Genomic DNA, 27,926 nt, shown 5'->3' on the forward strand with positions numbered 1-27,926 from the left:
GCCTGGCGATACCACTGGTCCAGACAACTGGCGGTCTGGGTTTGGACTGTGATCTGCCAGTTGAGAAACCTGTTCTAGAACAATGAGATAATTCTGTAACCTTACATTAAGGCTACATGCACACGTTGCGTAATTTAATGCGGAAAATCCGCACCAAACCCGCAGGTGTACACACGTAATTCTGCAGCTAAAACCGCACCTAATGGTGCGTCTTTTGAAGCGTTTTTAGGTGCGGTATTTATATTTTGATGCGGAAATAGGTGCGTTTTTCATTAAAACAAGCCAGATACAATTCGCAAGCGGAAACGCAGGATAAATCGACATGATGCAGATTTTCAATTCCGCACCACAGGTCAATTTCCGTGCAGAAAAAAATCTGCACCGTGTAGATGAAATTTCTTGGAATTGGAATCTCATTTACTTTGCTGGTACTGCATTACGCTGCGGATTTGCCACATGAAAATCTGCGCGGAAAATCCGCGTGACTTATCATGGAGTCTGTTATTTTGCCGGGAAAAAAAATAGCGCTGCTACAGAGGTTTTCAACGAAGCCACAAACGCAGATGTGAACAAAGCCTTAGATTGTTGATGGGTCCCTGGATCTGGCACAATAATTATCTAATGTGCATGGCTCATAGATTGTAAGCTCTTGTGAGCAGGGTCCTCGCTTCTCTTAAATTGTTAATTAGTTTGTCACTGTGTAAGGTCTGATATTGTCTGTACTTGCTCCCTCTGAATTGTAAAGTGCCGTGGAATATGTTGGCGCTAAATAAAGATTATTATTATTATGGCCAGTCCGGTCACCAGCATTTCACCTATTGAACTCTCCTCACCCCTCGCTGGCCACTGCTGTCAAAAGTTCATTGCCGTTATCCCCTCTCCTAAACTCTTCCTCTGACTGTAAATAACGGGCTGCAAACATTTTGCGCCTTTTATGGTAATAATCCATCAGTCTCGTTCGTTCCTCTTCTTATGCTCGGCCACCGCCGAATACTGGCCCGCCCTGAATGCAGAAATCTCGTCTGAGATGCACCCGTCATGTATGGTCCGACACCCTTCTCCGGGCCTCAAATCTAGTTATTGCGCATGCGCCGCTATGGTGTCCCGTTCTGCGCACGCAACAGAATAGGACATCGATGCGCAAGCGTGGGATTTTGTGTCTGATGGGGGGAGACGAGGAGCTGTCAATCAAAAGTAAGGAGATGGGGTTAACTCGGAAAGGCTTGAGGAATGAAGGTATGACTTTTCGACTGAAGATTTGACTCTTTTCTGCTCATTAGCATACGGTGCGGGAACACTAGAAAATTGAATACTAAAAGGTACAGAGCTACTTAGAAGATACTTATAGGTTACATAAAAAATATTTTTCACTCACTTCCACCAGGTATTGCTGGTTTAATAGGTGAAATGCTGGTGACAGGTTCCCTTTAAAGTGACCCTCCGGGAAAAAACTGAAAATTTGGCTTTTTTTGTGCAATGAAAATTTACACACTACATAAAAAATGATTTGTAAGCTTGCTGTGAATTTTCTATATATTTTGCAGATTTCTTCTGTATTTTTGCTGTCGAAAAGGTAATATCTGCTGCAAAATCATCATGTAACACATGAGAACTATTCCACAGATTTAAGGCCCTATACACGGTGTACATTTTTCACCATTTGGCCTTGAAGGCATTGCCTCATTAAGACAGTCCCTTTCCATAGGTTCTATTAGGCCATACGGATGTCATAGAGGTGGCTCACTAAGAGCAGCTCTCGCACATACGCCATTTTCGTACCATTTTCCATTGTACGTGTGATGTACTTCCATAAGAGAATTCGGAAGACCAGCTTTTAATTTTAACAGTGTAGCAAAAATAATGATGACCCAACGTAACCATAACCAGTGGTTAATGATGAATTGAAAGACCAATTTTAGTCAATGATAAGTGATAATTTCATCAACACAATACAGCCAAGACTAAGGACGTCGCTACCGTCCGAAACGCGTAGGCTTCTACAGGATCATCCTCTCATTACCCACACACCAGGACCATACTATCATGGACTTTTAACTAGCTTTAATTAAACTTGGAAATTTTCTTCCGTTTTACCTCTACCCAAGCGCTGGATCTAACCTTCCCCTTCTCTGATAATTTCATCACTTATGTTTTGTACATTTACACTGAAAAATGATATTATACCTGCTTTAGTTGTAAAGATAATTGTCACATGTAAACAGCCTTTATTTCTATACATTTAATCCAATGGCATATTCAGGTTTGATAGTGTTACTTGTCATTCTTTAGACCTACCAATGGGGGCAGCAGAGAGTTATGTGTGACGTCATGACCAGAGAATGCAGGGAATTGTAGTTCTAGTGAAGCAGCTGTCAGTGTAGGAGAAAAGTGGCCAATCACTTCAGACTTCTCCATGTGTCACCACTTCCTCCAGGCCTCAAAGTCTCAAGCACATGTCAGAGTGAGGCCATGCTTGTACAAAGCCTGGATGTACCTGATACAAGGTGACCAATAGAGTGATACTTTATACACTTCAGTTATTCATGAGCACAAGTGAGGGCCCTCCTCTTAATATGCATGGTGAATGGCATGCTGGGAGTTGTAGTTCGGCTGATCTGTTCAGATGAATGTTTTGATGCATGCTCACAATCACAATGCCCAGCACCATACAGAACATATTCCACCTAGGACAGTGGCCTTCAACCTTGGGCTCTCGTCAGCTATCAGGGCATGCTGGGAGTTGTAGTTTTCACTACTTTTACAGTCACTAATCTAGGACACTCCGTCTCGTGAGGCGATACCCTTGATTGAGAGTGGGTTTTGTGGGTCTGGCTGCTAAAACGTTGTGGCACACTGTGCCAATGGGCATCCATGTAATACAAGGTGGTGCCAATCAACAAATTGCAAAAACAAATATTCTTTGGGGTGGTGAACAAAATCCCTAATGCTGATGGGTTGACATGGCAGAGACCAGATAGCAACAGAGGGTAAATAGCCAAGCTATCACTTGGTGACAACAATGGTGCCCACCTCCCCTGTAATGTAATAACATCAACTGCTCAAGGGAAACATGACTGATACTACAACCTCCACCATCCCACAAGTCTTATGAGGGTACATCACGTGCATGTCATACAGCAGGGAGAGGACTGCTGCCAATGTGTGTCTTGCTCTGGGGGACCCCGGGGGACCCTGTATAACATAGTTGCAGCAGTCGCCCTTGGAAATAGCAGCCGAACCCTACTATCTGCCCCAAAAAGGGAGTTGTCCAAATTAAAACTGGTCATACAGAGAATAGTTGGACTCCCAACATCTGCTATTAAGAAAAGGATTGGGCATGGTGGGTTTTAACATACCAAATCCTTTGTTCTTGGAGATAAACGGCATCAGAGGGGTCTGGCAGCCGCTTATTCCCATCTATTTGTAGCCGATCCGTTTGTACATGTTTATGGGGGAGATGTTGGCTGAATGATCGTTCACCTATCTGCCTCTATGTCCAGATATATGTTCTGGGCACTGTAGAGCCGCAGATGTATTGCAAGGGGGATTTAAGGTGAGACCGGCCGACCGACCATTATTGTGTGTATGACCCCAGCAACTCAGCAGATGACTACTGTTCCCAAGTTCAGGAAGCAGGGGGTTGTGCGATATGCCTCACAGCCTTTTCGACTATCGTCCGATCCTGCACAATCAGGTTGAACGATAATCATCCACTACCTATGTCCATTTACACAGCGGAGATTTCAGCCTCATGTCTAGAGCAGGACTCCTCCAGCAATGACACATAACTTCCCATTCACTACCCCCTCCACCCGGAGGCCCCGGAGCTGCACTGCCGGAAGTGTCGTAAAAGCGAGGCGGAAACGCTGCGTCCTGACTGCCGGCGGCGGCGGCTTCCCTTTACGGCCGCGGGTGAGCGGAGCTCCGGATACAGTGTGGGTCAGTTCCCCGGCTAGGCTGGGGTTGGTCAGTGATGAGGGGCCGGGCTGTGTGTGTATAACGCGGCCGTTTCTCTCTCCGCAGGATGGCTGACGCACCGTCTGGGCCTAGCGTGCTCTCCTACTACCCCGGGGCCGGCCTCGCCCTGCCGCCGGGAAACGAGCAAGAGGACGGGGAGGAAGAAGAGGAAGGTCGGTACGAGCCCTCCGAGCACCACCGCGGCCATCACCACCATCGCCATCTCCAGCAGCTCAACGGCCTCATCAGCCCCGACCTGCGGCATATAAAGGCCCTGAAGAGCAAGCTGCCCCCGCCGCTTAATGATGAACGGACTGCCGCCCCCAACGGACTGGAGCGGCTGCAGGACGCGGCCCGGGATGGGGCGGAGGAGGAGGTGCTGCGCTCCCGCATGGCCGCCTGCACCCTGCACCCCGGGGACGGCTCCATTAGATACGTGCGATATGAATCCGAGCTGCAAATGCCCGATATCATGAGACTGATCACCAAGGACCTGTCCGAGCCCTACTCCATATACACGTACCGATACTTCATCCACAACTGGCCGCAGCTCTGCTTCCTGGTGAGTGGGGGTACACCGGGCACTCCATGTGCCACACCGATACCAGGGCACAGCCGATATGACAGATGAGCATTGTCAATCAGATCTGCCCAATGTCTATCTAATCACTCCATCAGTACTGGGCCCTTCTCTACTACTCATTCTGAGTTGCACCTTGTATTACGCTCCAGAGCTGCATTCACAATTCTGCAGACTTCAGAGCTGAAATCTCCCAGCACAATGTCTACACAGATCTTGCTTTGGGGAATTGCATTCTGGGAAGTGTTTTCTTTACACTAGACGCAGTACAGTAATCTGAACTGTCCCAGTGCATTATAGCAGCAAAGTATCTAGCGGAGCGTCTGTCAGCAATCTTATTGACTGTTTCCAGTGACTACCAGCAGAATTTTGAATGCAGCTCTGGGCTATAAAACGAGGTCTCTCAGGATCAGTACCCGGGGGTTACTATAACAGACGCTGGAGCACAGACTGGTCTACCTAACCTTTGTGGAGGGGAGGTCACTTGTCCTTGAGTCTTTCAGGGCCTTCTGCTTTTGGGGGTCGTCTATTTTTGTTGCTGGCTTGCGATACTTCATCCTTTTTTGGGCCACTTGGGTGACGGCATTATCTCCGGCTTTCAAGTAATGCAATGTATTTACTAAGTAACTCCGCTGTTAATGTAGACGATGCCTTATATGTAATTGTAAAATGGGGTTCAGAGGAGGACGTGCGCGGAAAAGAGGTTAGTGGGTGGGGGGTTTCTATGGCAATGGGCATAAAGCGGGCAATTGCCAATATACTTGTCTTAAAGGGGTTTTCTTAGTCACAATAAATATTTGCTAAAGGCAGGAAATGCGATAAAGGAAACATTAATCGCCTGGTGTATCCGCCACCGCTCCGGTGGTCCCGCCGGTCTTGGTTCGCTCTGCTGCAATGATGACATGCCAATTACCCGCACGTGAACGCTGTAGCCACTCGCTGGCCTGAGCGGTGATGCTGCAGGCACATGCGGGTAGTGGGACGTCGTCATTACAAAGACCAGCGTGACCACAGCAGCGGTGGCAGATATACCAGGTAGTGGTACTTTTTTTTTTATTTCATCATATTCCCTGCCTTTACAAAGTTTTTGTTTTGTCGCCGAAGAACCCCTTTTAAATGTGTACTGCCCCGGCATGTGTACTGGCCTTGTGTAAATGAGAGAACTTTAGTGTTGTGCTGTCTATAGTGACGTCATGTGAGCGCTTTTCCACTGTATTCATACAGCGCTTGTTGGCGGTTATGATCATGTGACCTCACTACGAACGCACGTCACCACGGGTTTATTGTAATCATGGGCTTTCTTAACACTACTGTCATGGCTGCCGTTCTGAACTACGTGTGACTGATCTGTTTTCAAACTGACATAATGGTTTTGGGATATTTTTTTTATGACCAGAATAGTGCTGCACGCTACGCTGTTCTTGCTGTCAAAAAAATAAACCCAACAGAACCGAGCGCAGGTGTGAACAGCACCTAAAGGATAATCTGTTTATGCTGCTGTTTTATATGCTTATCATAAAGCAGTTTGATATGCTTCTTATTTACTCACCGTTTTTCAAGGTCTCTGCTTGCCGTCTAGAACGGGAACCTCCAAGAAGCAGAAAACTTGTACAGGCCTAATACTTCTCACAGCTGAGAGTTTGCTACAGTTGCATCCAGTCTAGTCCGTCCTCTGTGAGCTAAGCAGACAGGACTCCTGGCCGATATATTTGACTTCTACGGATACCCTTACAGCTGACTACAATGTATGTTTTTTACGGACGTTTTTTGGAGCTGTTTTTCTATAGTCAATGAAAAACTGCTCCCAAAACGGCTCAAGAAGTGACATGCACTTCTTTTTCGCGGCCGTTTTTTTACGCAGCCTTTTTTCAAAACGGCCGCATAAAAAATTCCTGTCGGGTCAGAATGCTGTTTTTCCCATTGACCTCAATGGGCAGATATTTGGAGGTGTTCTGTTTCCGATTTTTCGGCCGTTTACAGCCCGAAAATAAGCCGTGTGAACATACCCTCATACACCAGCAGCAGCAGCAGCAGCGAGGGCTGCACTGCTGATCTGTTTATCTCATAGACCGTTGTCTAGACCAGATACAATTGTAGCAAAGTCTCAACTGTGAGCGTTAACAGGACTGTAATATAAAGGAAATTGTTTCCATTCACTGATGGTAAGCAGATCTATAAAGTGGTGAGGAAATGAAATGTATAGCATATTAACAAGTTGCAGAACTTTTCATTGACTGGAAAACTGCAGCAGTGAAAGTATAATGGTGAGCAACTGCTTTTTCGGTATAAAGTTTAGCTCCAGTTGTATTCTCCTGCCGGAACTGACATCGGGTGCGGAGAGACGCTCCTGCGTGTTGGGCGGTACAGTTGTCGTGACAACCGTACGACGCCTGGAGAGTATCGTGCACAAGACAAGTCCTATTAATTGCAATTGGACCCGATACTTTCCGGGTGTGATACGGTTGCCAAGTCCACTGTACCGCCCAGCGTGCTTCAGTTCGGGTGGGAGAGAACAACTGGAGCTACACTTGGGTGGCATTTTTGTTTTCTGCAATAGGCATTAAAGTGTAGCTCCGGTTGTTCTCTCCCATCCGACCTGACAAGGGGTGCGGAGAAACACTGCGGCAGTACTTTACGTGGCAACCATATGACACCCGGAGAGTATCGGGTACAGGTCCCTTTGAAATTAATAGGTCCCATGCTTGAAACTCTCCAGGCAGTGTACGGTTGCCACGGCAACTCTACCGGTCAGCGTGCCGGGGCATCTCTCCATGCCCGATGTTAGTTCTGTCGGGAGAGTACAACTGGAGCTACACTACCGGATTCACACGAATGAGTGAAAAACTGACGGTTTTCACGTCCAAGATGCACCCGCGCGAGGGCCGTTTTCACTGATCCCTGTAAACTTGGATCTATCGAGGGATCCATGGGAACGGAGGAAAATAAAACATGTTCTATTTTTCAACGGACCCTTCACACGGTTCGTTGGAACAATGGCCCCATTGAAATACATGCCTCCGTCTGAATTCGACCTAATGCCCATTACAGTAAACAATAATGGCAGCAATCTCAGAAACCCCCATTACCTGCGTAATGCAGCATTTATGAAACCTGCGCAATGTCCATAAAGATAATTGGTTTTTCCGGTTTGGAGATCCAGTACAATTATTAGTGTGCGGCCAATGGGAATGTCTTCCTTTCAGTGTATATTTATGGTCTACAGGGGTAGTGTTACTGTGTCCGTCCCCCCAACATCTCACCTAGGTGAAAAATGTGATCAAACAGGTTAGATTTGTACGTGTCTGAGCATGGTCTATGGCCGGCGGTAGACTCGGGCCACTCTGTTGCCCGTCAGTAAGTGATGCCACTACATGTCCATTACATCCCAGCAGCATTCCAGGATATGTGGGCAGGGGTGAGGCCCTATACATCCATCTATAGAAATTTGTGCGTATTTTGGGTGCGCAATTTGCATTGAAAATTTGCAACAAATTTGCCTGGTCTGAACGTGGCCTAATTTTAATCCTATATAAAACCTAAACTAAGATATTGGTTCTGTTTAAGTACTCTGCTAAAGGTCCCACAATTTATGACGCATCCACAGGACATGTCTGATATATTCGGACCCCACCTCTGGGACCCGCACCCATCTCTGGAACGGGGCCACTTCCTGATTACCTGGTTGGGTGTTACGGAAACAGCGTAACTCGCTGAGCTACACTGTTTCCGTAAATCCCATATAATTGAAAAGTAGTTACTGAAACAGCAAAGATCGCATGCTACGTTGTTTCCGTAACTCCCAACCATGTACTCAGGAAGTGGCCGGGAGGCAGCGTGAGCACAAAAAGCTAGAACAGGGTTTAGGAGGCCCCGATCTAGAAATGGGTGCAGGTACCCAGTAGTGGGACCCGCATCTATCCGACATTTGACATATCCTGTGGATGTGTCATAAATGTCCCACATGCGTAAAACCCCTTTTAAAATCTGCCTCAAAATTCCTAATTCGAGGCAGATTTTTTTTTTTTTCTGCCTGTCAAAAAACTCTTAAGGCCCCATGCACACGACCGTGTTTTTGCGTCCGCAATTCCCCCGCAAATCCACGGGAGAATTGCGGACCCATTCATTTCTATGGGCCCATACACACTATCCGTGTTTTCACGGGTCTCCGCATGTCCGCAAATCCGTGCCGCAGAAACTCAGGACATGTCTTATTACGGGCCGCAAATTCGATGCGGACATGCCAATAGAAGTCAATGGGCCCGTGGAAATTGCGGATGCACCTCCGTGTGTCAACCGCAGTTTGCGGATTTGCGGAAATGTTGCTAGGCGACGACCGGGAATGAGTTCTGTCGTCATCCTGTTTTACCTAGGCTTTTTTTTTTTCATCCGCATTTTGCGGATTACATACGGATGAACTGCGGATTATATACGGATGAACTGCGGATGACATTTCACGGAACACGGTCCTGGAATTTGCGGACCAGAAAAACACTACGGTCGTGTGCATGAGGCCTAAGTGTGAACTAGGCCTAAACATGAAATGAAAAAAAAAAAATGCAACTGTGCTGAACTTTTTTTAGTGTGAAGGAGACCAACTACCGAGCGAGCGTAGTGCACGTTTGGGATTTCTGTGATGTAACTTGACACTTGAATGTCGGGGCGAGGCAGGTGATGGACTCTCAGCAATGCAATGTACATGGTGCGCACGCTATTTTCAGTGCTGTAATAAAAGAATGCTATTAGATGATGCTCGCGCTTAGCGTTTTCATGTGACCGGTGCTCTTAAAATAAGAAATATTGATAATAAAGGCGATTAGATCCTTTTGGATTCTTGCCTATAAACTACGACCTAATGCTACACCGGCGGCCAACTTGTCAAAATCTGTATAGTTCTCGTTCTTGTATTTTTTTTTTTATATACTACCGCTGCTTAGTGATGTGTGGGCACGGTGCCTTTCAGCAGGGTGGAGTGCAGACACGGCTATCATTTTTCACTTTTGTACATCTTGCCAGACAGATGGAGAGCGGTGCACAGGATCATGGCCGTGTTGCTCCTGATCTTGCTTAGAAAGTTCTCCGCGTTGTAGAAGTGAGGCGAAGGTATCGTTTTCAAGGCATTTAAAAAAAAAAAACAACCCTTAAAGGGGCACTACAGTGAAATATGGCTATAAAGGATTACCACTAACATGATATTCACCTTATCATTACACCAGCTCTTCCTATATAGAAGTTCAAAGACTAAAGACGTGAGTCCCTGGATTCCTAGTCGTCTGAAATCACTAATGTATGGTCCGCTTTAGCCCTATTCTCCAGGTGAGAATGGAAGGGACCAAACGAAGGATCCATGCACACGACCATAGAATTTGTCCGTAATCGACCAATTCACTCCTATTGACCACGGACACCTTCATGTATATTTGCGGGAAATTTCGGGCCTTAGAAAAAGATAGGACATGTCCTATCTTTTGCTTTTTACGGTCCGTGCGCCCATACTCTGTAGGGCAGAAAATGCAGGTAGCGGTCAGCGGCCGTCTGTGCCTGCAATCACAGACAGTGACTACAGGCACGGCCTGGGGCATGAGGCCTAAGAGAGATCCGTTACCCCTGCTGTAATTTTGCACATTGGGAATTCTGAGCTATTTCATGATCTATAAAGTCGCATCTATAGTATAGGTCAGTGGTTTTTCAATTTGGTTTCCAAGGAACCACAAAAGTGTCTCGGGGGTTCTGCCAAGCTAAAAATTGATAATGGCCATGCCAACGTGTGATGCACACAATAGCTATGTTGCTGCTGCCAGTAGATGTATGTCGACTGAACCCGCCGATTTCGGCGGGACAGACCATCTAATGTGTATATCGGCATCTCGACTCTCCCCCAGATCTCAACATGCCCAATCCTTTTGTTCGTTAGTCGATAAAGACCCCTTTACGGGGGACAATGATCGTTCATATGAACGCTCAATCCCATCATTGTCCTGTGTAAACCGGGCAATGATCAGCTGATGAACGATCAAGCACTCGTACATCGACTGATCTGTTAGTTTATGCGGCCAATAAATGGTTGCTGGTTGGCAGCACGTCTCCCTGTGTAAACGGAGTTATAATGCTGACATGATGGAATTGTATGGGGAAGAATGATCGTAGTAACGATTTCTCGTCCCCATACTTAACCAATCACCGCTCTTTGTGAAAAGAGCAAACGAGCTCTGAGTTTTCGTGGCCCGTACAGGGATATGTGTAAAAGGACCTTAAGCCGCTGCCCGAGGGATATATTAGAAATTTGGGTCACTTTTAATATTGCAATGATATTTGCTTAACCTCTTAACGCCGAAGGACGGATATATCAGTCCTCAGCAGCTGCTAGTTCGCGCAGGAGGACGGATATATCCGTCCTGTGATGGCGCGGGTACTGAGACTGTACCCACGCGATCAGCGGCAGGAGCACGGCTGTTATACACAGCCTGGCTCCTGCTGCAACTGCCGGAATCGAAGCGCGCGCCGATTCCGGCAGTTTAACCCATTAAATGCCGCTGTCAATAGTGACAGCGGCATCTAATGTGTTTGACAGAGGGAGGGAGCTCCCTCTGTCACCCCATCGGCGCCCCCGCAAACATGGCAGCGGGGGGTCTAACAAAGACCCCCAGGTCTGCCTTCAGCATCTGCCTGTTAGGCGATGCCGGAGGCATGACCTAACAGATTGCCTGTCAGTTTTACACTGACAGGCAATAATGCTTTGGTATACTAAGTATACCAAAGCATTATATATGCGATCGGCACATCGCATAGTGAAGTCCCCTGGTGGGACTAAAAAAAAAAGTCAATCAGTTAAATAAAGTTGGTGGAAAAAAAAATAATAATAATTACAGTGAAAATCAAATAAAACTACTTTTTTTGCCCAAAAAGTGGTTTTATTTAGTAAAAGTGTCAAAACAAATCACACATACACATATATGGTATCCCTGCGATCGTAACGACTTGAACAATAAAATGAACACTTTAATTAAACCGCCGGATGAACGGCGTCCAAAAAAAACGCAAAAACCAACGGCAAAATTCTCTTTTCTACCATTCCCCCCATAAAAAATTAAATAAAAATTAATCTATAAGTCCTATGTACCCCAAAATAGTACTAATGAAAACTACACATTGTCCCGCAAAAATCAAGCCCACATACGGCCACATCGACGGAAAAATAAAAAAGTTACGTCTCTTGGAATGCGGCGATGCAAAAACAAGTAATTTTTTTCTAAAAGGCTTTTTATTGTGCAAACGTAGAAAAAAACATATAAAACCTTTACATATTTGGTATCCCCGTAATCGTGCCGACCCATAGAATAAAGTTAACATGTTATTTACGCTGCATAGTAAACGGCGTAAATTTGTAACGTGAAAATCAATGCTGGAATAGCTGCTTATTTTCAATTCTCTCCTAAAATAAAGTTAATCAATATATTATAAGCATCTAAAAATGGTACAATTACAAAATACAACTCGTCCCGCAAAAAACAAGCCCTTATACGGCTATATAGACGGAATACAAAAACAGTTACGACTCTTGGAATGCGACCATGAAAAAACAAAAAATAATCCTTGGTCATTAACGTGCAAAATGGCCCGGTCATTAAGGGGTTAAAACCCCTTCTAGGCCCCTTTTTCTGACTCCCGTTGATTTCAATGGGTTGTCAGAGACGGAACCGCGGCAAGTAAGGACTTGCCGCTTTTTTTTCCCCCGCGAGCAACCAAAAGCCACATGGGGGGAAAAAAACGCCTCTGTTGTATGTTTTTGGTGCGGTTTCGGCGTCAAAATCAGCGCCAAAAAGCTGTGAACTGGACCTTATCACAGTTTATTTTCTACGCTTGAGTTCCCTATGCCGTGAGAAGATATACAGCTGTAGGAATTGTATTTATTTTCAGCCAATGGGGTTTTGTTCTCCTGACCTTATAGTTCTACCATTTCTAATAAGTGACAACTAAGCTCGACTTCCCCTTAGAAGCAGCGCCATGGTGCCTTCCACTTACTCCTCAAGTCATCTGTACGTTGCCATTTTTGTGTATATGTTTTTCATTGTCCTTTGTCTTCCAGGCTATGGTAGAAGAGGAGTGTGTAGGTGCCATCGTCTGCAAGTTGGATATGCACAAAAAGATGTTCCGAAGAGGTTATATAGCCATGTTAGCTGTGGACTCCAAGTATAGAAGAAAGGGCATTGGTAAGACCGTTGCTGCCGTTTCCATTTGCCTTTTACCATCTACTTATGAAGAGTCTCCAAGTCCCAGAAATCGAATTGGTGCGCGCGCGGATCTCTCGTTGCTGCTCCTATTCTATGAGGACTGCCCATCACTCTATATATTTCTCTTTTAATTAAAGCAACCCTCTGGTACCCCATAAAAAGTTTACATAAAATGGGGAGCATATAAAGTACCTGGTACCCTACTACCGTGGATCTGCCGATTTCCCAGGCTCCTCTGCATTCATCTAAGATGGCTGCCAGCTTCTCAGTCTACCCTAATCCAACTGTGCTTCAGTAGTCTGAAACACTCCCCCCCCCCGTGCACTTGGATGGACCAGCGCTGATGATGTCCACAATGTGTCCATCCAGTGCTGACGTCCTCCCGAAGCACAGTGCATAGGGTAGACTGAGATGCTGGAGGACCTTATAGATAAATTCAATGGGGACTGGGAATCGGTGGATCCATGGTAGAAATGCTATAAAGGAGGGAACCCGGTACTTTAAAGGGAGTCTGAAATGAGTATTTCTGCTAACAAACAGCGATAGTGTAAAGGAAGAGGGACGTATCAGTGTGGAAGGTCTCGGAAAAAATAACTTTTATTCTGCCGAGCCATATGGACATTAGTTTATCGTGTCCGGCATCTAATGCTCCAAACAACCCTCCCTATGCAGTTGATCGACGGCTCTGCTGGTCTTCATCGTTATTCTAGCAGAGCTGTCAATCAACTGCAGAGGGGAGGGGCGGGAGCTCCGCAAACCTCATTTCCATAAAGCACCCAGCGGAACAGGTGTTCTATTTTATCCTGATGTAAGTCATAGGATCTTCCACACTGGTAAGCGCCACTTCCTTTCCCCTAACTAGTGGTGTCAGACGTTTGTTAGCCTAAAACCTTGTGACAGACTATATTTAAAGGGGTTATTCAAATTGATGACCTATCCTTCGGATTGGCCGTCAATATTAGACAGTCTGATTCCCATTGGTCTAATGGGGTAATTGATGGCCTATCCTATCAATTTTAATAACCCGGATAAGCCATTTAACTATATATCTCCATTTTCTGTACATTTTTTATGGAGAACCGGGGGGGCCGCTTTAATGAAAAGTTTTATGTGCGCCATTCTGGCCAATGTCTGGAGATGTGGCTGCCTCTTTCTATGCCATAAATCCTTGCATGCCCTGACCTCCATCATAATATTACATATGTTTATTTACACTGGATCACATCCCAAGCTATTTTGTTGTGCGGATGATCACACTAAACTTTGGGAAATGTTATACCTCGAATGATTGACAGCTGGGGGATTTTGGGAAAGCAGACAAAGGGATTTTAGGCTATAGTGTTGAGAATTCCACAAGGTTTCACATGTTAAATCCATATCTAAAGGAAGAAGCTGTGTTTTTTTTTTTTTTTTTTACAGTTTAGTAATAGTTTTATATTGTATTCCCCCCCCCACCCTTTGTTTACATTCAAAATTCTGCTGGTCGCCCATGGAAACAGACAGCGTTAGTTCCACATCATTCAGACATGTGACCTTACACCTTAGCTTAAGAGGTTGTGCAGGATTAGAAAAACATGGCTGCTTTCTTCCAGATGTGGAGCCACATGTCCAAGGGTTGTCTGGTATTGCAACTGCAGTAATACACACAACCTGTAGACAGGTGTGGCGCTGTTTTTGGAAGAAAACCACCATGGTTTTTCTAATCCTGTACAACCCCTTTAACTGTATCAATGCATTTCTCTTTGGTAACAGGAAACCAATACAATTCTGAATTTAGCGTTAGACATTGGAGAAGACAAAAACATATATGTCAAAATCAGTAAAAGAAAAGATTTACGAAGGTACTTGGCTTCTTCTAAACAAAGATATGATATCCTTATATTTACATATTGGAACTGCAAAGGAAAACTAGAAAGTTATTATACGGAATTAAAGAGTTTGTCCCATCAGGGACGTTTGACAGATACGGGTCCCACCTCTGGGACTCGCACCTATCTCTAGAATGAGGTCCCCTAAACCCCGTTCTGCCGCTCTGTGTCGTGGCTGACGTGCGTGATTTCCGACCATGCATTGTGGAAATAGCGTATGACTCTGATGGGAAAACCCCTTTAAGGATTCTTAGTATTATAGGTCCCAAATATGGAGCCAGTGTTGTTCTATGGAGCTCTACATTATATCTACATAGTTATATCTTTGCACACATTTAATATTTTGCAACAGCCATCATGCTGTAATTCCTTCAAAGAAGTCAATGTATCCGTAATCTGCATCACCGGGAGAAGTGATGGCGTATAGCCCTCACTTCCTGATCGCAGGGGGTCTGACTGCCGGGACCCCCACCATCCTGAGTATCAAGTGGCCGCTGTACTAATGTGATGCGGCTCCTTGACAATGTCTCCCTGCATGGCAGGTGGATGGGACAGTGACAGAGGGGATTCTGCCCCTTCGTTCTCTGGACCGGCGTGGGTGCGAGGTCAGGCCCTCGCCGGAGGGGAAGTCATGTCATATGCATGTCGGCTAATGTAAACCATTCTATAGAGACCACATGTCAAAACCCACCAATAACTTGAAATTCTTGTTTGGAATTGAAAGAGTATTTATTAGGAATCTCTCTTTCTCCTTTGCAGGTACAAATTTGGTTAAGAAAGCTATTTATGCCATGGTTGAAGGGGATTGTGATGAGGTAATTAATGACTTTCTAAGTTTCACTTCCAGTTTATTAAGTGTAAAGAAGACACAATTATAAGTGTATAATGGACGCCTCAACTCCTGAAATGACACACATTTGGACTACTAAAGTCTGCCAGTGAAAATTGATTATTGGTTGCTCTAATTGGATAAATATCATGGAGAATGGCAGTCAGGAGATTATGGCGGAACACGGAGTCCATGTGGCTATGGGGCTGTTGTCACTCTGTGTGCCACTGTATGGGGCTCCGGCGTCGTATTATGGCACTATTCTCCCCTAGAAGCAATCCTATGGGAGAGTACCTTTGTAATACAGCGTCTAAGGGCACGTTCAGACGTGGCAGAGTTTTTCCGCTGCAAATGTTGGTGCAGATTTGGGGCAATTACGCAACGAATCTGCACCAAACATTTTCATATTTGACAGGTAATTGACGTTGCAGAAAAGACAGCGGACTCGCCACAGATTTGAGTTTTTGCATTGCAAAGGCTGAAATACGCAGTGAAATTCCGCTTTTTCTCCGCAACAGACAGTGCATGCTGCGGAGGGAAAATTCCGCACCGCAGCCTATGGTCCGCAGCGGAGTTTTCCGCAACGTCTGAACTAACCTGCCTAAAAATGTATAGAAACAAATGTAAAAAACGGCCGCTGGAGAATTCCACTGCAATTCCGCCACGCGTGAACATGCCCTAAGGAAACATTGGACAATTTCTTTTTTTGTTTGGTTATTATAGAATACGACCGAGAGAACCTCCCATATGAAGTCGGTGGCATACAGAGGAGCAGTAGGGCCCGTAGACTTCTATAGGCACTGTATTACGACACCGTGAGACTGAGGATGTAATGAGGCCCAGTTTTGTCAGGCTTCCTGTACACCTCAGTTAAAAAGTAATGTTCAATACAATAAGGTATAATAACCATTCGGCTACATTCAGACGAGCGTCGGCAACCTCAGACGTGAAAAAGTGACGTTTTTTGCATTATTTGTGCACCGGTGGGGGACGCTTTGTCACTGATCTCCCCCCCCCCCCCCCCCTCATAGACTAGAGTCTATAGAGGGTTGCGTGACATACGGTAAAATAGGACATGTCCTATTTTTTCACAGACCCTTCCCACGCTTCGTTGAAACAGTCGTGTGAACGGCCCCATTGAAATACATGAGTCCGTGAGACTGCCATTGTTTTAACGGCCGTCACATAGACGTGATACATGCTCGTCATGAATGAGCCCTTAAGGCCTTATTCACACAGCTGTGTACGGTCCGTGAGATGGCGTCCTTATCTCAGCCACGTTTCCTGGACCGAATGCAGTTCAGGGAGCCGTACTCCTAGCATCATAGTTATCCATGACGCTGTGAGTCCCTGCCTCCCCGCGGGATTTCTGTCCCTTATGAGGCAGTGACACCCAGCGTCCTAGAGAACTATGATGCTAAGGAGTACGACTCCTTGAACTGTGTTCAGTCTGTAAAATGCAGCCGTGTGAATAAGGCCTAACCAAAGGGGCTTTCCAATCGGCAGGATCTTCTGTTTCACGTTGTTGGGGTTTTTGGACTGTGACCCCCTGCACCAGATGTCCTGGGGCTCATTTCCAGCAGTTGTATGGCCAGAATATGTTGAAATGAATCTGATGTGTGGCTGGCCCTAAATCAATGGGGAATATGGCCTCCTCTGTTGAAATGATTGAGTGTTAGAGACCTGCGTGTGCTTAATCACACAGATTTTTGTCAAGCTGAAAAAAAACTGCTTTCCTTCAGGATTTTGGGGGCAATTTTTGAAATACAAAAATACAGGTGGTTTTCAAGGCAATTTTTCAGCTGGATTCTGGCGTATTTTTCTGGTTGGGAGCCTTCTAAATCTGTAAACTCGGCTGACCTTTTTTTGACAAAAAAAAAAACGTAAAAAACAGTGTCAAGCCGCATGGCGCTGTCTGGTTTTTTTTTTTTTGGTTTTTTTTTTCTCTTTTCTGCCTCCAATTGATTTCAATAGGACGTTGAAGGTTTTTTTTTCAGCACGCATAAAAAAAATAATCTGATTCCCGCTGGAATCAATGGAAGGCAGTTTTGGGGTGTCTTTTGACACTGATTATGACACGGAAAAATTGTCATAATCAGCATAAATTTTTTTTGCGTGAACATGCCCTAAAATGTAGTTAAATGATAGTGGCTCATTTTAGAAAGTATAAATATCAGGGTATGTTCACACGGCTGAAAAATTGGAAGCCAAACACCTCCAAATATCTGCCCATTTGATTTCAATGGTAAAAACGGCGTTCTGTTCCGAAGGGCCGTTTTTTCGTGCGGCCGTTTTGAAAAACGGCCGCGTAAACGGCCGCGAGAAAGAAGTGCAGGTCACTTCTTGGGACGTTTTTGAAAACGGCCATAAATAACAACGTGAAAATCACGAGTGGCTTAAAAAAACGTCTGAAAATCAGGAGCTGTTTTCCCTTGAAAACAGCTCTGTATTTTCAGACGTTTTTGACTCAGTGTGTGAACATAGCCTTAGCGTTACACTGAAAAATGGGCAAAGACGCCAGAGGAGGAGTGATTGGTGTGTAAACAGTGTCTTGGGTAGCTCGTTGTTCAGGGCCAATATCTAAGGGGGGGGGGGGTGTCCTAGCAAACTTCTTAGGCCTCATTTACACGAGCGTGTGCATTTTGCGCACGCAATAAAACGCAGCGTTTTGCGTGCGCAAAAGGCACTTGACAGCTCCGTGTGTCATCAGTGTATGATGCGCGGCTGCGTGATTTTCGCGCAGCCGCCATCATAGAGATGAGGCTAGTCGACGTCAGTCACTGTCCAGGGTGCTGAAAGAGTTAACTGACCGGCAGTAACTCTTTCAGCACCCTCGACAGTGAATTCCGATCACAATATACAGCAACCTGTGAATAAAAAAAAGACGTTCATACTTACCAAGAACTTCCTGCTTCCTCCAGTCCGGTCTCCCGGCCGTTGCCTTGGTGACGCGTCCCTCTCGTCATCCGGCCCCACCTCCCTGGATGACGCGGCAGTCCATGTGACCGCTGCAGCCTGTGCTTGGCCTGTGATTGGCTGCAGCTGTCACTTGGACTGAATTATCATCCCGGGAGGTCAGACTGGAGGAAGAAGCCAGGAGTTATCGGTAAGTCAGAACTTCTTTTTTTTTTTTTTTTTACACGTTCATGTATATTGTGATCGGAAGTCACTGTCCAGGGTGCTGAACCAGTTTAACTCTTTCAGCACTGTGGACAGTGACTGTCTCCTGACGTCGCGTACCAGAAAATTTATTGCCGGGTTCGGTCAAAACGAGTTTGGCCGAACCCGGTGAAGTTCGGTTCGCACGTGGTGCTTTTCTGTTTACATTCAGTTTGACAGCTCTTGCGCGAATCGCGCAGTTCGCACGGAAGTGCTTCCGTGCGGCATGCGTGGTTTTCACGCACCCATTGACTTCAATGGGTGCGTGATGCGCGAAAAACGCACGATTATAGAACATGTCGTGAGTTTTACGCAACGCACTCGCGCTGCGCAAAATTCACGCATTGTCTGCACTGCCCCATAGAGTAATATAGGTGCGTACGACACGCGTGAAAAGCACGCACGTCGCACGCGCGTATATTACGCTCGTCTAAATGAGGCCTTAGTCTCATTGATCACCCAGGTACATCGTGTTCAGCTGAGGGATTTACAAGCAGCCGTATTTAGTCGCTGTATGGCGGTGTTCAATGAGAGTAATGTGGTATTAGGCTCTGTTCACATCTGCTCTAATATTTCCGTCTTTCTGTTTCCGTCATAGATACAGAAAAACGTAAATAACAAAGGTGCCGACTTTGTCAAACGGCGGACCCCACCATCATTTTGCCATGAACACTGCATGATCTATTTTGTCCAGGATTTTTGGCAGAATCCAGGCTCCGAACAAAGCCTATGATTCAGATGTGAACAGAGTCTTAAGGTCCTTTTATAAGGGGCAAATGCTCGTTCATCGGCTGATCGTATCCTTTATGCAGCATTAAATATTATTGTTGTCGGCAGCACAACTCCCTGTGCAAACCGAGAGATTGCTGCCGACATGATAGAAATTTGTAGGGACGAGAGATCTTAGTAACAAGCGCTCGTCCCCATACGGAGCTAACGAGCGCCGATCAACGAGCTGTCTATATCGGGCCGTGTGATAGGACCCTTATTCAGTCACTGTACACTTTATGGATGTACGACCTGTTAGCGAAATTCTCTAGAAATGACCCTGTCCTTACTGTGTCAGTATTTACCGCCGATTTATAAATTACATTTTTTTTTTTTTTTTTTTTTTCATAAAGGTTGTCCTGGAAACGGAAATCACAAACAAATCTGCTTTGAAACTTTATGAAAATCTTGGATTTGTGCGAGATAAACGTCTGTTCAGATACTATTTAAATGGAGTTGATGCACTGCGTCTTAAACTATGGCTGCGTTAAGACAAGACGGTCGCATCGCGGGACAAATTCCCATTCATCGCTTGTTCAGGACCTCACTACCGTGCAGCTCTCTCGTCAGTATCCCATTGCGTGTCGCACTATTTGTTGCACTAAGGCATGGCGCGTACGTCCTGAATTCAACCGGATTCTTTCTTTCAACATCAAGGAGACTTTAATTTGGTACCAGCAAGATGTGCCAGTTGTTAGCCAAGACCTATTCATTCATTTGCAAAATCTACTGACTGTGTTATATTAAATTAAAAATTAAAAAAAGAAGAAAAAAACAACAACAAAGAAAAAATACAAAAATTGAACATTTTATCACAAAACCTTTGTGGGAACTTTAATCTTTGGTTCTGGGGGGGGGGGGGGGGGAATTACAGCAGCCAATGTACACTGTCAAATTCTATCATTGTGCTAACATTGCTACCAATCTTGCCATACTTTTCTGAGGAAGGCAGAAATTAAATTTTTGGTTTTATTTCGCAGTTTTGACTTTTTTTTTTTTTCCATTCTTGGTACCTCCAATAGTAAAATTTAAGAAAATAAAGGCGTAAATCCAAATGTTATTGTAGGGCGGGGTGTGATGTATAAAAGGAAAAGTTATTGCGTCTGCCGGTGCCTATAGAATAAAGGATAAAACCCCCTCCTCCCAAGTTAAAATGCATGTTTCCTCTTTTTCCCCAGAATTTTTTTTTTTTTTTTAAAAAAAAAGAAAATCTGTCTCTTTTGCTTTTATTTAAAGTTCTGAAAGTAAATTCTTTCAAACTTTTATAATTTAAACTTTTTTTTTTTTCTTCTCCATATTGACCGCCACACTTTTTTGCATTCAATTAAGCTATCTAGGGAACGGAACGAATCATTTAGCTGCTAAGAAGAAAACGAAATTATTAAATCTATGCTGGTTCTGGATGCACTTTTCTGTAGGCGCTTGGGATTTTAAAGAAATTATTGTAAATTGGTATGATTTTATTTAAAAAAGATGTAGCTCTAAAGAACGCTCTGCTATATATATATATATATATATATATATATATTTTTTTTTTTTATTTTTTTTAAATAAATTTCTTGTCCTGATTTGACTTTGGGGTTTTCAGCTTTGCTTCACGTTCTAAATTTATTTAAATCCTTCGCCATACTTGATCTAGAAAACAACTCAAAAATACACTATATTATAATGCAGCTAAATTATTTCATTTTTTTTCCCAAGGTTTCAATAGTCCTATTTTGTATGAATATTGTCTTTTTTTTTTTTTTTTTTTACTCCAAATTTTCTTCAAGGCAAAAATAAAGGTTTTCGTGGTGTTAATTCCTTCAGTCTCTTTAGATCTTGAAATGTTACATTGGCCTTACGGCTGTATTACACTTTCTATATAATTTTTGTGTTTTTGATATGAAATGTGAAGATCATTTCCCGATACGGCTATGTCATTTTTATATATTTTTTTTTTTTCTTGCATGTTTCATCACAAAAATATTCTGTACATTCTTTTTCCAGCGGCACCTACTGGCAGCGGTGTTGGATTTGTTTGAAAACCATTTTTAAAAAAAATCACCGGTCAATATAAGATATGGAGTTGTTCTCTATATATTTTTTTTATTGTATTTTACACAACCATATTATGGCCGCAAGACTCGGGAGCCCCTATGGTTTTACTGTAGCCAACTTAGTTCACTGTAGAGTTATATGGTGATTGGCACCCTATAAAACCAAGGGGTGGGCGTCATGGTCCTGGGGCTGCATTACGGCCATCTTGTGCCTTCGTGCTGTGAGCAAGAGACTATGCAGGGGTAGCTTTGTACTATGGAACAACACCATGTGCCACCGTATGGTTCTGGAATCCTTTTCCTCGAAGCAATGCATCTAGTGGCGTATTATGGCATTAAATGAAACATGACACAACATATTTTTTTTTTCGGTCCGATTTCATAGAAATATCAAATTGGATATATATAGAGGTACGCCAAGGCACCATAGATGTGTACGGGTGCCATTATTACAGCTCCATACGACTTGGACATTGTACGGAGCTGTGATATGGCCATGTGCATGAGGACTTGCTCTCATACCTTATGGGAAAGCTGAATGACCCCCAATATGGCTACTACTACAGCGCCCTCTTAGGTAATTGCTCAACTTTCCTAGACCCCCGACCAACAAGTTGATCTAGTTATGTAGAGAAATAGGAAACGTGAATCAACGAATTAGGTAGACTCCCTATTCAGGGGTCGGGGGTGAGCGCCTTTTAATGTGTTTTTCTGGGAAAACTGCACGATGAAAAGAACTAAAGGATAGAAAAAAAAATATTGCAAACGAGGACGGTTCCAGGATTTATATTTACCGGTGATTTTTTTTTTTTTGGCAAAAACTAAACCGTCCTCTTTTATAGCTCAATACTCTGCGTTTCTCAATCTCTTCTCTCATTCTTGAAATTCTGCTGTGCTCATAATTCATTTTTAATTCGGTGGGTCCTCCAGGGTATATTTGGCATCTACCATTATATAAAAATAAAAAAAGATTGAATTTTTTTTTTTGTTCTCTGCTTCTCGTATGTCCTGCTTTTGGTTGACCTGTTGAGTTTGTACTGTATGTCGGTGTCCTAAATAAATCATGGAAACCTATCACTTCAGCCTATGAAGTACAATCCCATCCAATATCCACTTTGCATCTTTCCCATAATTACTGTAACGTCTTGGAAACTCACTGCAATTTAACTGTACTTGAAATGCGTTAGGAGGCCGGTCTCTTGCATATCAGTTGGTATATTTCATATGATGTTGGACTGATGGATTGATGATTCTATGTCGTTGTGTTCTTTTTCATCTGCCTTAATCCTTCCCAGTGCAGAACGATCACGGTGCATCGGGCGGTTTTGTCACGCGGCCTCTTTCCAGCACCGGCACGGTGGACACGTTCTGGCGCTGGAGGAGGCCGCCGAATGCCGTCTTGCAATGTTTTACATGCCATGTTTCGCACTGAAGCTTTAGATACAATTTTAAGTGGGGTTGTTCAATGTGTGAGCTGTAAAATAAAATAATTCTGTTGTTTATGTGTTGTGCGCTATATCAGATTTATGTTCTGGTCTTTTCTGTCCATTATTACATGTGTCGATATTGTCCAGGGGCTCCGGTTGTTGTGAAACTACAACTGCCAGCTGTTGTCACAGCTGCAGGCTGTCGAGGCATGCTGGGAGTTGTAGTTTTATAACAGGTGGAAAGCCACAGGTTGCATCACCAACCTTCCTGTAGTCAAAATGACTCCTCGTTTCTAAACATGTCCCTCCCCAAAGCATCAGAGGATTTCCACTTCCAGAAAGTAGCCAAAGGGGTTTGGTAAATGGGGTGGTCTCATGCAGGTGGTGTCTCTAGTTATCGCCACACTGGCAATCCGCTTCTGGAACCCCCTAGTGATCGGCTGTGAAATTCAGGGATGATCCCTCTGGCCAAACGTTTCTGCTGGTGGAATGTAGTATTACGTGCTGGCCATTCAAACGAATGGCATACGATGTACACACTGGGTCTGCTCTTATTTAGTGGGTCCCCGCTTTGACTCGGGTGTCCCGAATCCATAAACCGGTGGCGAAAATATGTTTTGAGCGTTCTCCATTGTATGAGATAAAAAATAAAAAAAACATGGCTTCTTACCTTTTATAAACTGCAGTACACTTCTCCATGGGCTGCGTGTGTGTTATTGTATGGGGCTGAGCTGCAATACCGCACATAGCCCCTGGACAAGGGTTGCTCTGTTTCTGGAATAAAGTAGGGGGGAGTTCACACTGAGTTTTTTGATGCGGAAACAGTGTCAAAAAACGTCCGACAATGCCTCCCATTGATTTCAATGGGAGGCGGAGGCATTATTTTCCCGCGAGCGGAAAAACAATCTTGTGGGGAAAAGAAGGGACATGCCCTATCTTCGGACGTTTACGCCTCTGACCTCCCATTGATATCAATGGGAAGCAGAGAAAGTGTGGTTCGCTGCGTTTTTTGCCCACGGCGCTCAATGGACGTAAGCGAAAATCGGCATGCAGTCAGAGCAAAATCTGCCTCAAAATTCCAAACAGAATTTTGGGGCAGATTTTCCGCCTGCAAAAAAACTCAGTGTGAACCCGGCCTAACAGTGTTTTCTCCCTGTCGGATGCAGATTTATGGGCTGCTTATTGTATGGATGCCGTTTTGTAAAGCGACACTCGCTGTCCCCTTTACATGAGTAGATTTACTTTGGAATGTTCTGAACAGTTACGACTGTGCGTTCACATTGTATCCATGTTTCAGATATGCAGCTTGTTCTTTGCCTGACTGTATTCAGTACATATTATTAACCTGGCGTCAAATCTGTCTGCGTATGGGGAGTGTAAAGCTGATGATACACCGGGAAGGGTGAGAGGCCCCGTACATATTCGATCATCAGCCGATCCTGACAATGTTTATCTGACGTGTATGGCTAGTGTCCCTGCCACAGTATGACGTTAAAGGGCCCTCGTTCATGTGCCCTTGTTTTCCCACGTAGTTAAGACGACCAAGAAACCTATACAGTAACGTGGATGTGCCCGTTGTCCCTGATCACTGACATCCGCATATTCAAAAGTGTGCGTTTAGTAACATCTTGTGGGATATGTTCATGGCGGTAAAGCCTGGGTAGGCGGCTCTGCTGCTGGTGTCCCTGAGATGATTCATTGGGCACTTAACTGTATGTGAGACTTGTGAATTTAGTGTCATGTGCAACATTCATTTATGACCGTAGAGCCTTTGTAAATGTGGGCGACTAGGATGAGTTAGTATCACTGAGGCATCATCACCATGTAATGCTCTGCCACACATCATGCCCATCATGCCCTTAGTCACCATGTAAGCAAAATAGAACGTACATTGTTATAAGGTCACTATGGAGAATCCCTTTTATGAGTTGGACGTGAAGGCCTTATAAAAAATGGCAAGCGCATTAAATGGCGGTATACTTAATATTAAGTGTGCCCCTCTGACGTGGTAACTTCTGAGTATGGGCCAGGGTCCAAAGAATTGGACCTCCAGTATCTTACGCACACAAATGTATGGAATTAAATCGCAGTCCTAGGCTTTACAGCACTTGTGTATTGTTGCAGCTAAGGCCCCATGCACACGACCGTGCCTGTAATCGCGGCCGCGGTCAGCCACCAGCATTTGCGGGACGTGCTCCCATATAATGTATGGGAGCGCAGTCCGTAAAAAGCAAAAAATAGCACATGCCCTATATTTTGCGGAGCCTTTCTATGGCACGGACACCTTCCCGTAAATATACGGGAGGGTGTCTGTCGGCCATAGAAATTAATGGGTCCTTACGGAGAAAATCTACGGTTGTGTGCATGGGACCTAAGCAAATGATTGAGGTAAGAGGTTGATCATTTGCTTATAAGAGGGTTAAAGGTCCAAATCTTCAGACCTCAGTCCCTAACCATTGCAGACTATACATCATTACGGAATAACGTCCCACCCAGAGAGACTCGGTATAATTAAGGCCTTATTCAGACGAACGGCCGTCACACGGACCTCTGTAATTCAATGGGGCCATTTCTATTTTTTTCACGCATCCCTCCATAGACTCTTGTCTATGGTGGATGAGTGATAACGTGTCCTGCAGAGCCCAGATGCACCTCGGATGTTTTTGACATCCGAGAAGCGCAACGCTCATGTGAATCTGGCCTAAAAGTCAAAAGTTTTCGTTTTTTTGTGGCTGCTCTTTGGCTCCTGCACGTTTTGACTTCTTGTACGATGTGTAATTACACATTATGACATCTAGGAGGCAGCACACACCAGTGTTTGTTATATTACTTTTGCTGTCGCAGTTTACGCAAGTCATACCTCAAATGTCAGGCTGTAGTGAGAGATGCAATGTAAGACTAGGGACTTATAAAAGGGGGAAAAGCCATAATTTGGAAGAACTCAAATATCCCATTAATATTTATATTGATTGACTGCCTGATAACCAGGTTTATTTGTTGTTTTTTTGGTATATTTTATGGGTTTATTGCTTCTTACAGTATATACTTTGGCATACATCGATTAAATATATTGCTGTAGACAGTTTAAGCATCAAGTATTTAATTATGTTTATATTGGTCTCTAAGGGTACATATACACGTTGCAACAACCACACGCTAACGAAACCATGCCCACCACACGGTTTTATCGGTAATTACCAGCAAAATCAAGTGACTCTTAGCCACCGCATGTACGTAAGGTCTTCGTCTGCTGACCGCCACAGTGTGGAACGTGCCCTCGGGGTGTATTAAGACGGTCATTATTACGCCGAAATCATGGCAAAATGCTGAGGTTTTGCAGTGATCACGGTAATTAACTCCACCATCTAAATATACCCTAAACATCGCTGAAAAAGTGGATCATGCTTGTTGGACGTCAACATTTTTGGGACAGTCCTTTTATTTTTTTTTACAATTGAATTGCAGTTTATTATATGAGCAATCAAAGAATCGCAGTTTAGTCCCCAAGTGGAACTGAAAATAACAAAAAAGTTAAATAAAATGTTTAATGTGTGTGTGTGTGTGTGTGTGTGTGTGTGTATATATATATATATATATATATATATATATATATAATGAAACACAAAAAAACCATATTCCCCATTAAAAAGGGCAAAAAAATCTAAAGATAAAAACAGTATACATTATTTTTTAAAACTTTCTTGGGGGCAGCCACATTGGAGATACACATTTTCATTCTGTATTGTATGTATAGACAGTATAGCAGGGTGAGTGTGCTTTATGGCAGCCAAAATGAAGGGGCGTTAATGGTCAAAAAATTATCAACAGACTATATCGGTCTCCAAGAAGTGATTAAGTGCAGTCCCCTCTGTCAGAGGCCAGGGAATGACAGAGGAGCTGCATACAGAGCCTTATCTGTGTGTATAGTGTCATTATCCCGCATTATCTAGACCTCCAGCAGTACAAGAGAGCTGTCATTACCTCACCCTCCTTCTAAGGCTATGTTCACACGGAGTATTTTGGGGGAGGAATATCTGCCTCAAAGCTCCAAACGGAATTTTGAGGCAGATATTCCTCCCCCAAAATACTCCGTGTGAATAGCAATGATCGCGCCGTTTTTCGCCCGCGGCCATTGAGCGCCGCGGGCAGAAAACACGCTTTCTCCTGCCTCCCATTGAAGTCAATGGGAGGTCGGAGGCGGAAGCGCCCGAAGATAGGGCATGTCGCTTCTTTTTCCCGCGAGGCAGTTTTACTGCTCGCGGGAAAAAGACGCCGACGCCTCCCATTGAAATCAATGGGAGGCGTTCTCGGGCCGTTTCTGCCGAGTTTTGCGACGCGGTTTCCGCGTCAAAAAACTCGGCAAAAGACCCCGTGTGAACATAGCCTAAGGCTGGATTCACACGAGCATGTTCAGTCCGTAATGGACGGAACGTATTTCGGTCGCAAGTCCCGGACCGAACACACTGCAGGGAGCCGGGTTCCTAGCATCATAGTTATGTACGACGCTAGGAGTCCCTGCCTCTCCGTGGAACTACTGTCCCGTACTGAAAACATGATTACAGTACGGGACAGTTGTCCCGCAGCAAGGCAGGGACTCCTAGCGTCGTACATAACTATGATGCTAGGAGCCCGGCTCCCTGCAGTGTGTTCGGTCCGTGACTTGCGGCCGAAATACGTTCCGTCCTTTACGGACCAAACATGCTCGTGTGAATCCAGCCTAATTATTATGAGATGACTCTTCTCTTCCCATCCCATTCTATACAACAAAGCTAATAAGTGAGATGCAGTAAACAGGAAATGTCATTCTATTGGGTGTGCTCTAGTGACCAATGTGAAAACAGGAATATTTCAAGATATGGTTTTTTTTATGTGGATAGTCACGTAAAAAATAAAACATATGTTTATTAAAAAAAAACAACTGATTTAAATAATTAGTAATTTTCTGATGATACATTTCCTTAAACAGAGGAAAAATAAAAGGAACATGTCTGTTTTTGCCTGCATGATAAATCCAACTCTGGGCTTTAGGTTTATAACCATAATTACTTTTTTGTTATTTTTTTCTTACAAG

The 27,926-nt window shown here is 44.3% G+C and overlaps 1 protein-coding gene across 4 annotated transcripts; it reads left to right on the forward strand.

Annotated features, from left to right (window-relative positions):
* Positions 1 to 2,412: 2,412 nt before the first annotated feature.
* Positions 2,413 to 22,930, forward strand: NAA30 (N-alpha-acetyltransferase 30, NatC catalytic subunit). Of its 4 annotated transcripts, none has more exons than XM_075843371.1 (5): positions 2,413 to 2,504; positions 4,024 to 4,519; positions 12,621 to 12,744; positions 15,393 to 15,448; positions 19,743 to 22,930. In XM_075843371.1, the coding sequence occupies exons 1-5, from the start codon at positions 2,470 to 2,472 to the stop codon at positions 19,878 to 19,880; spliced, it is 849 nt and encodes a 282-aa protein (XP_075699486.1). In that variant the 5' UTR covers positions 2,413 to 2,469; the 3' UTR covers positions 19,881 to 22,930. The 4 variants fall into 4 exon arrangements, with proteins under 4 accessions (XP_075699486.1, XP_075699485.1, XP_075699488.1 ...); XM_075843370.1 differs by lacking the exon at positions 2,413 to 2,504 and adding an exon at positions 3,763 to 3,935; XM_075843373.1 differs by lacking the exon at positions 2,413 to 2,504 and adding an exon at positions 3,843 to 3,912.
* The last annotated feature ends 4,996 nt before the right edge of the window (positions 22,931 to 27,926 follow it).

Source organism: Rhinoderma darwinii, chromosome 12 (genome assembly GCF_050947455.1).
Source record: "Rhinoderma darwinii isolate aRhiDar2 chromosome 12, aRhiDar2.hap1, whole genome shotgun sequence".
Lineage (NCBI taxonomy): Eukaryota > Metazoa > Chordata > Amphibia > Anura > Rhinodermatidae > Rhinoderma > Rhinoderma darwinii.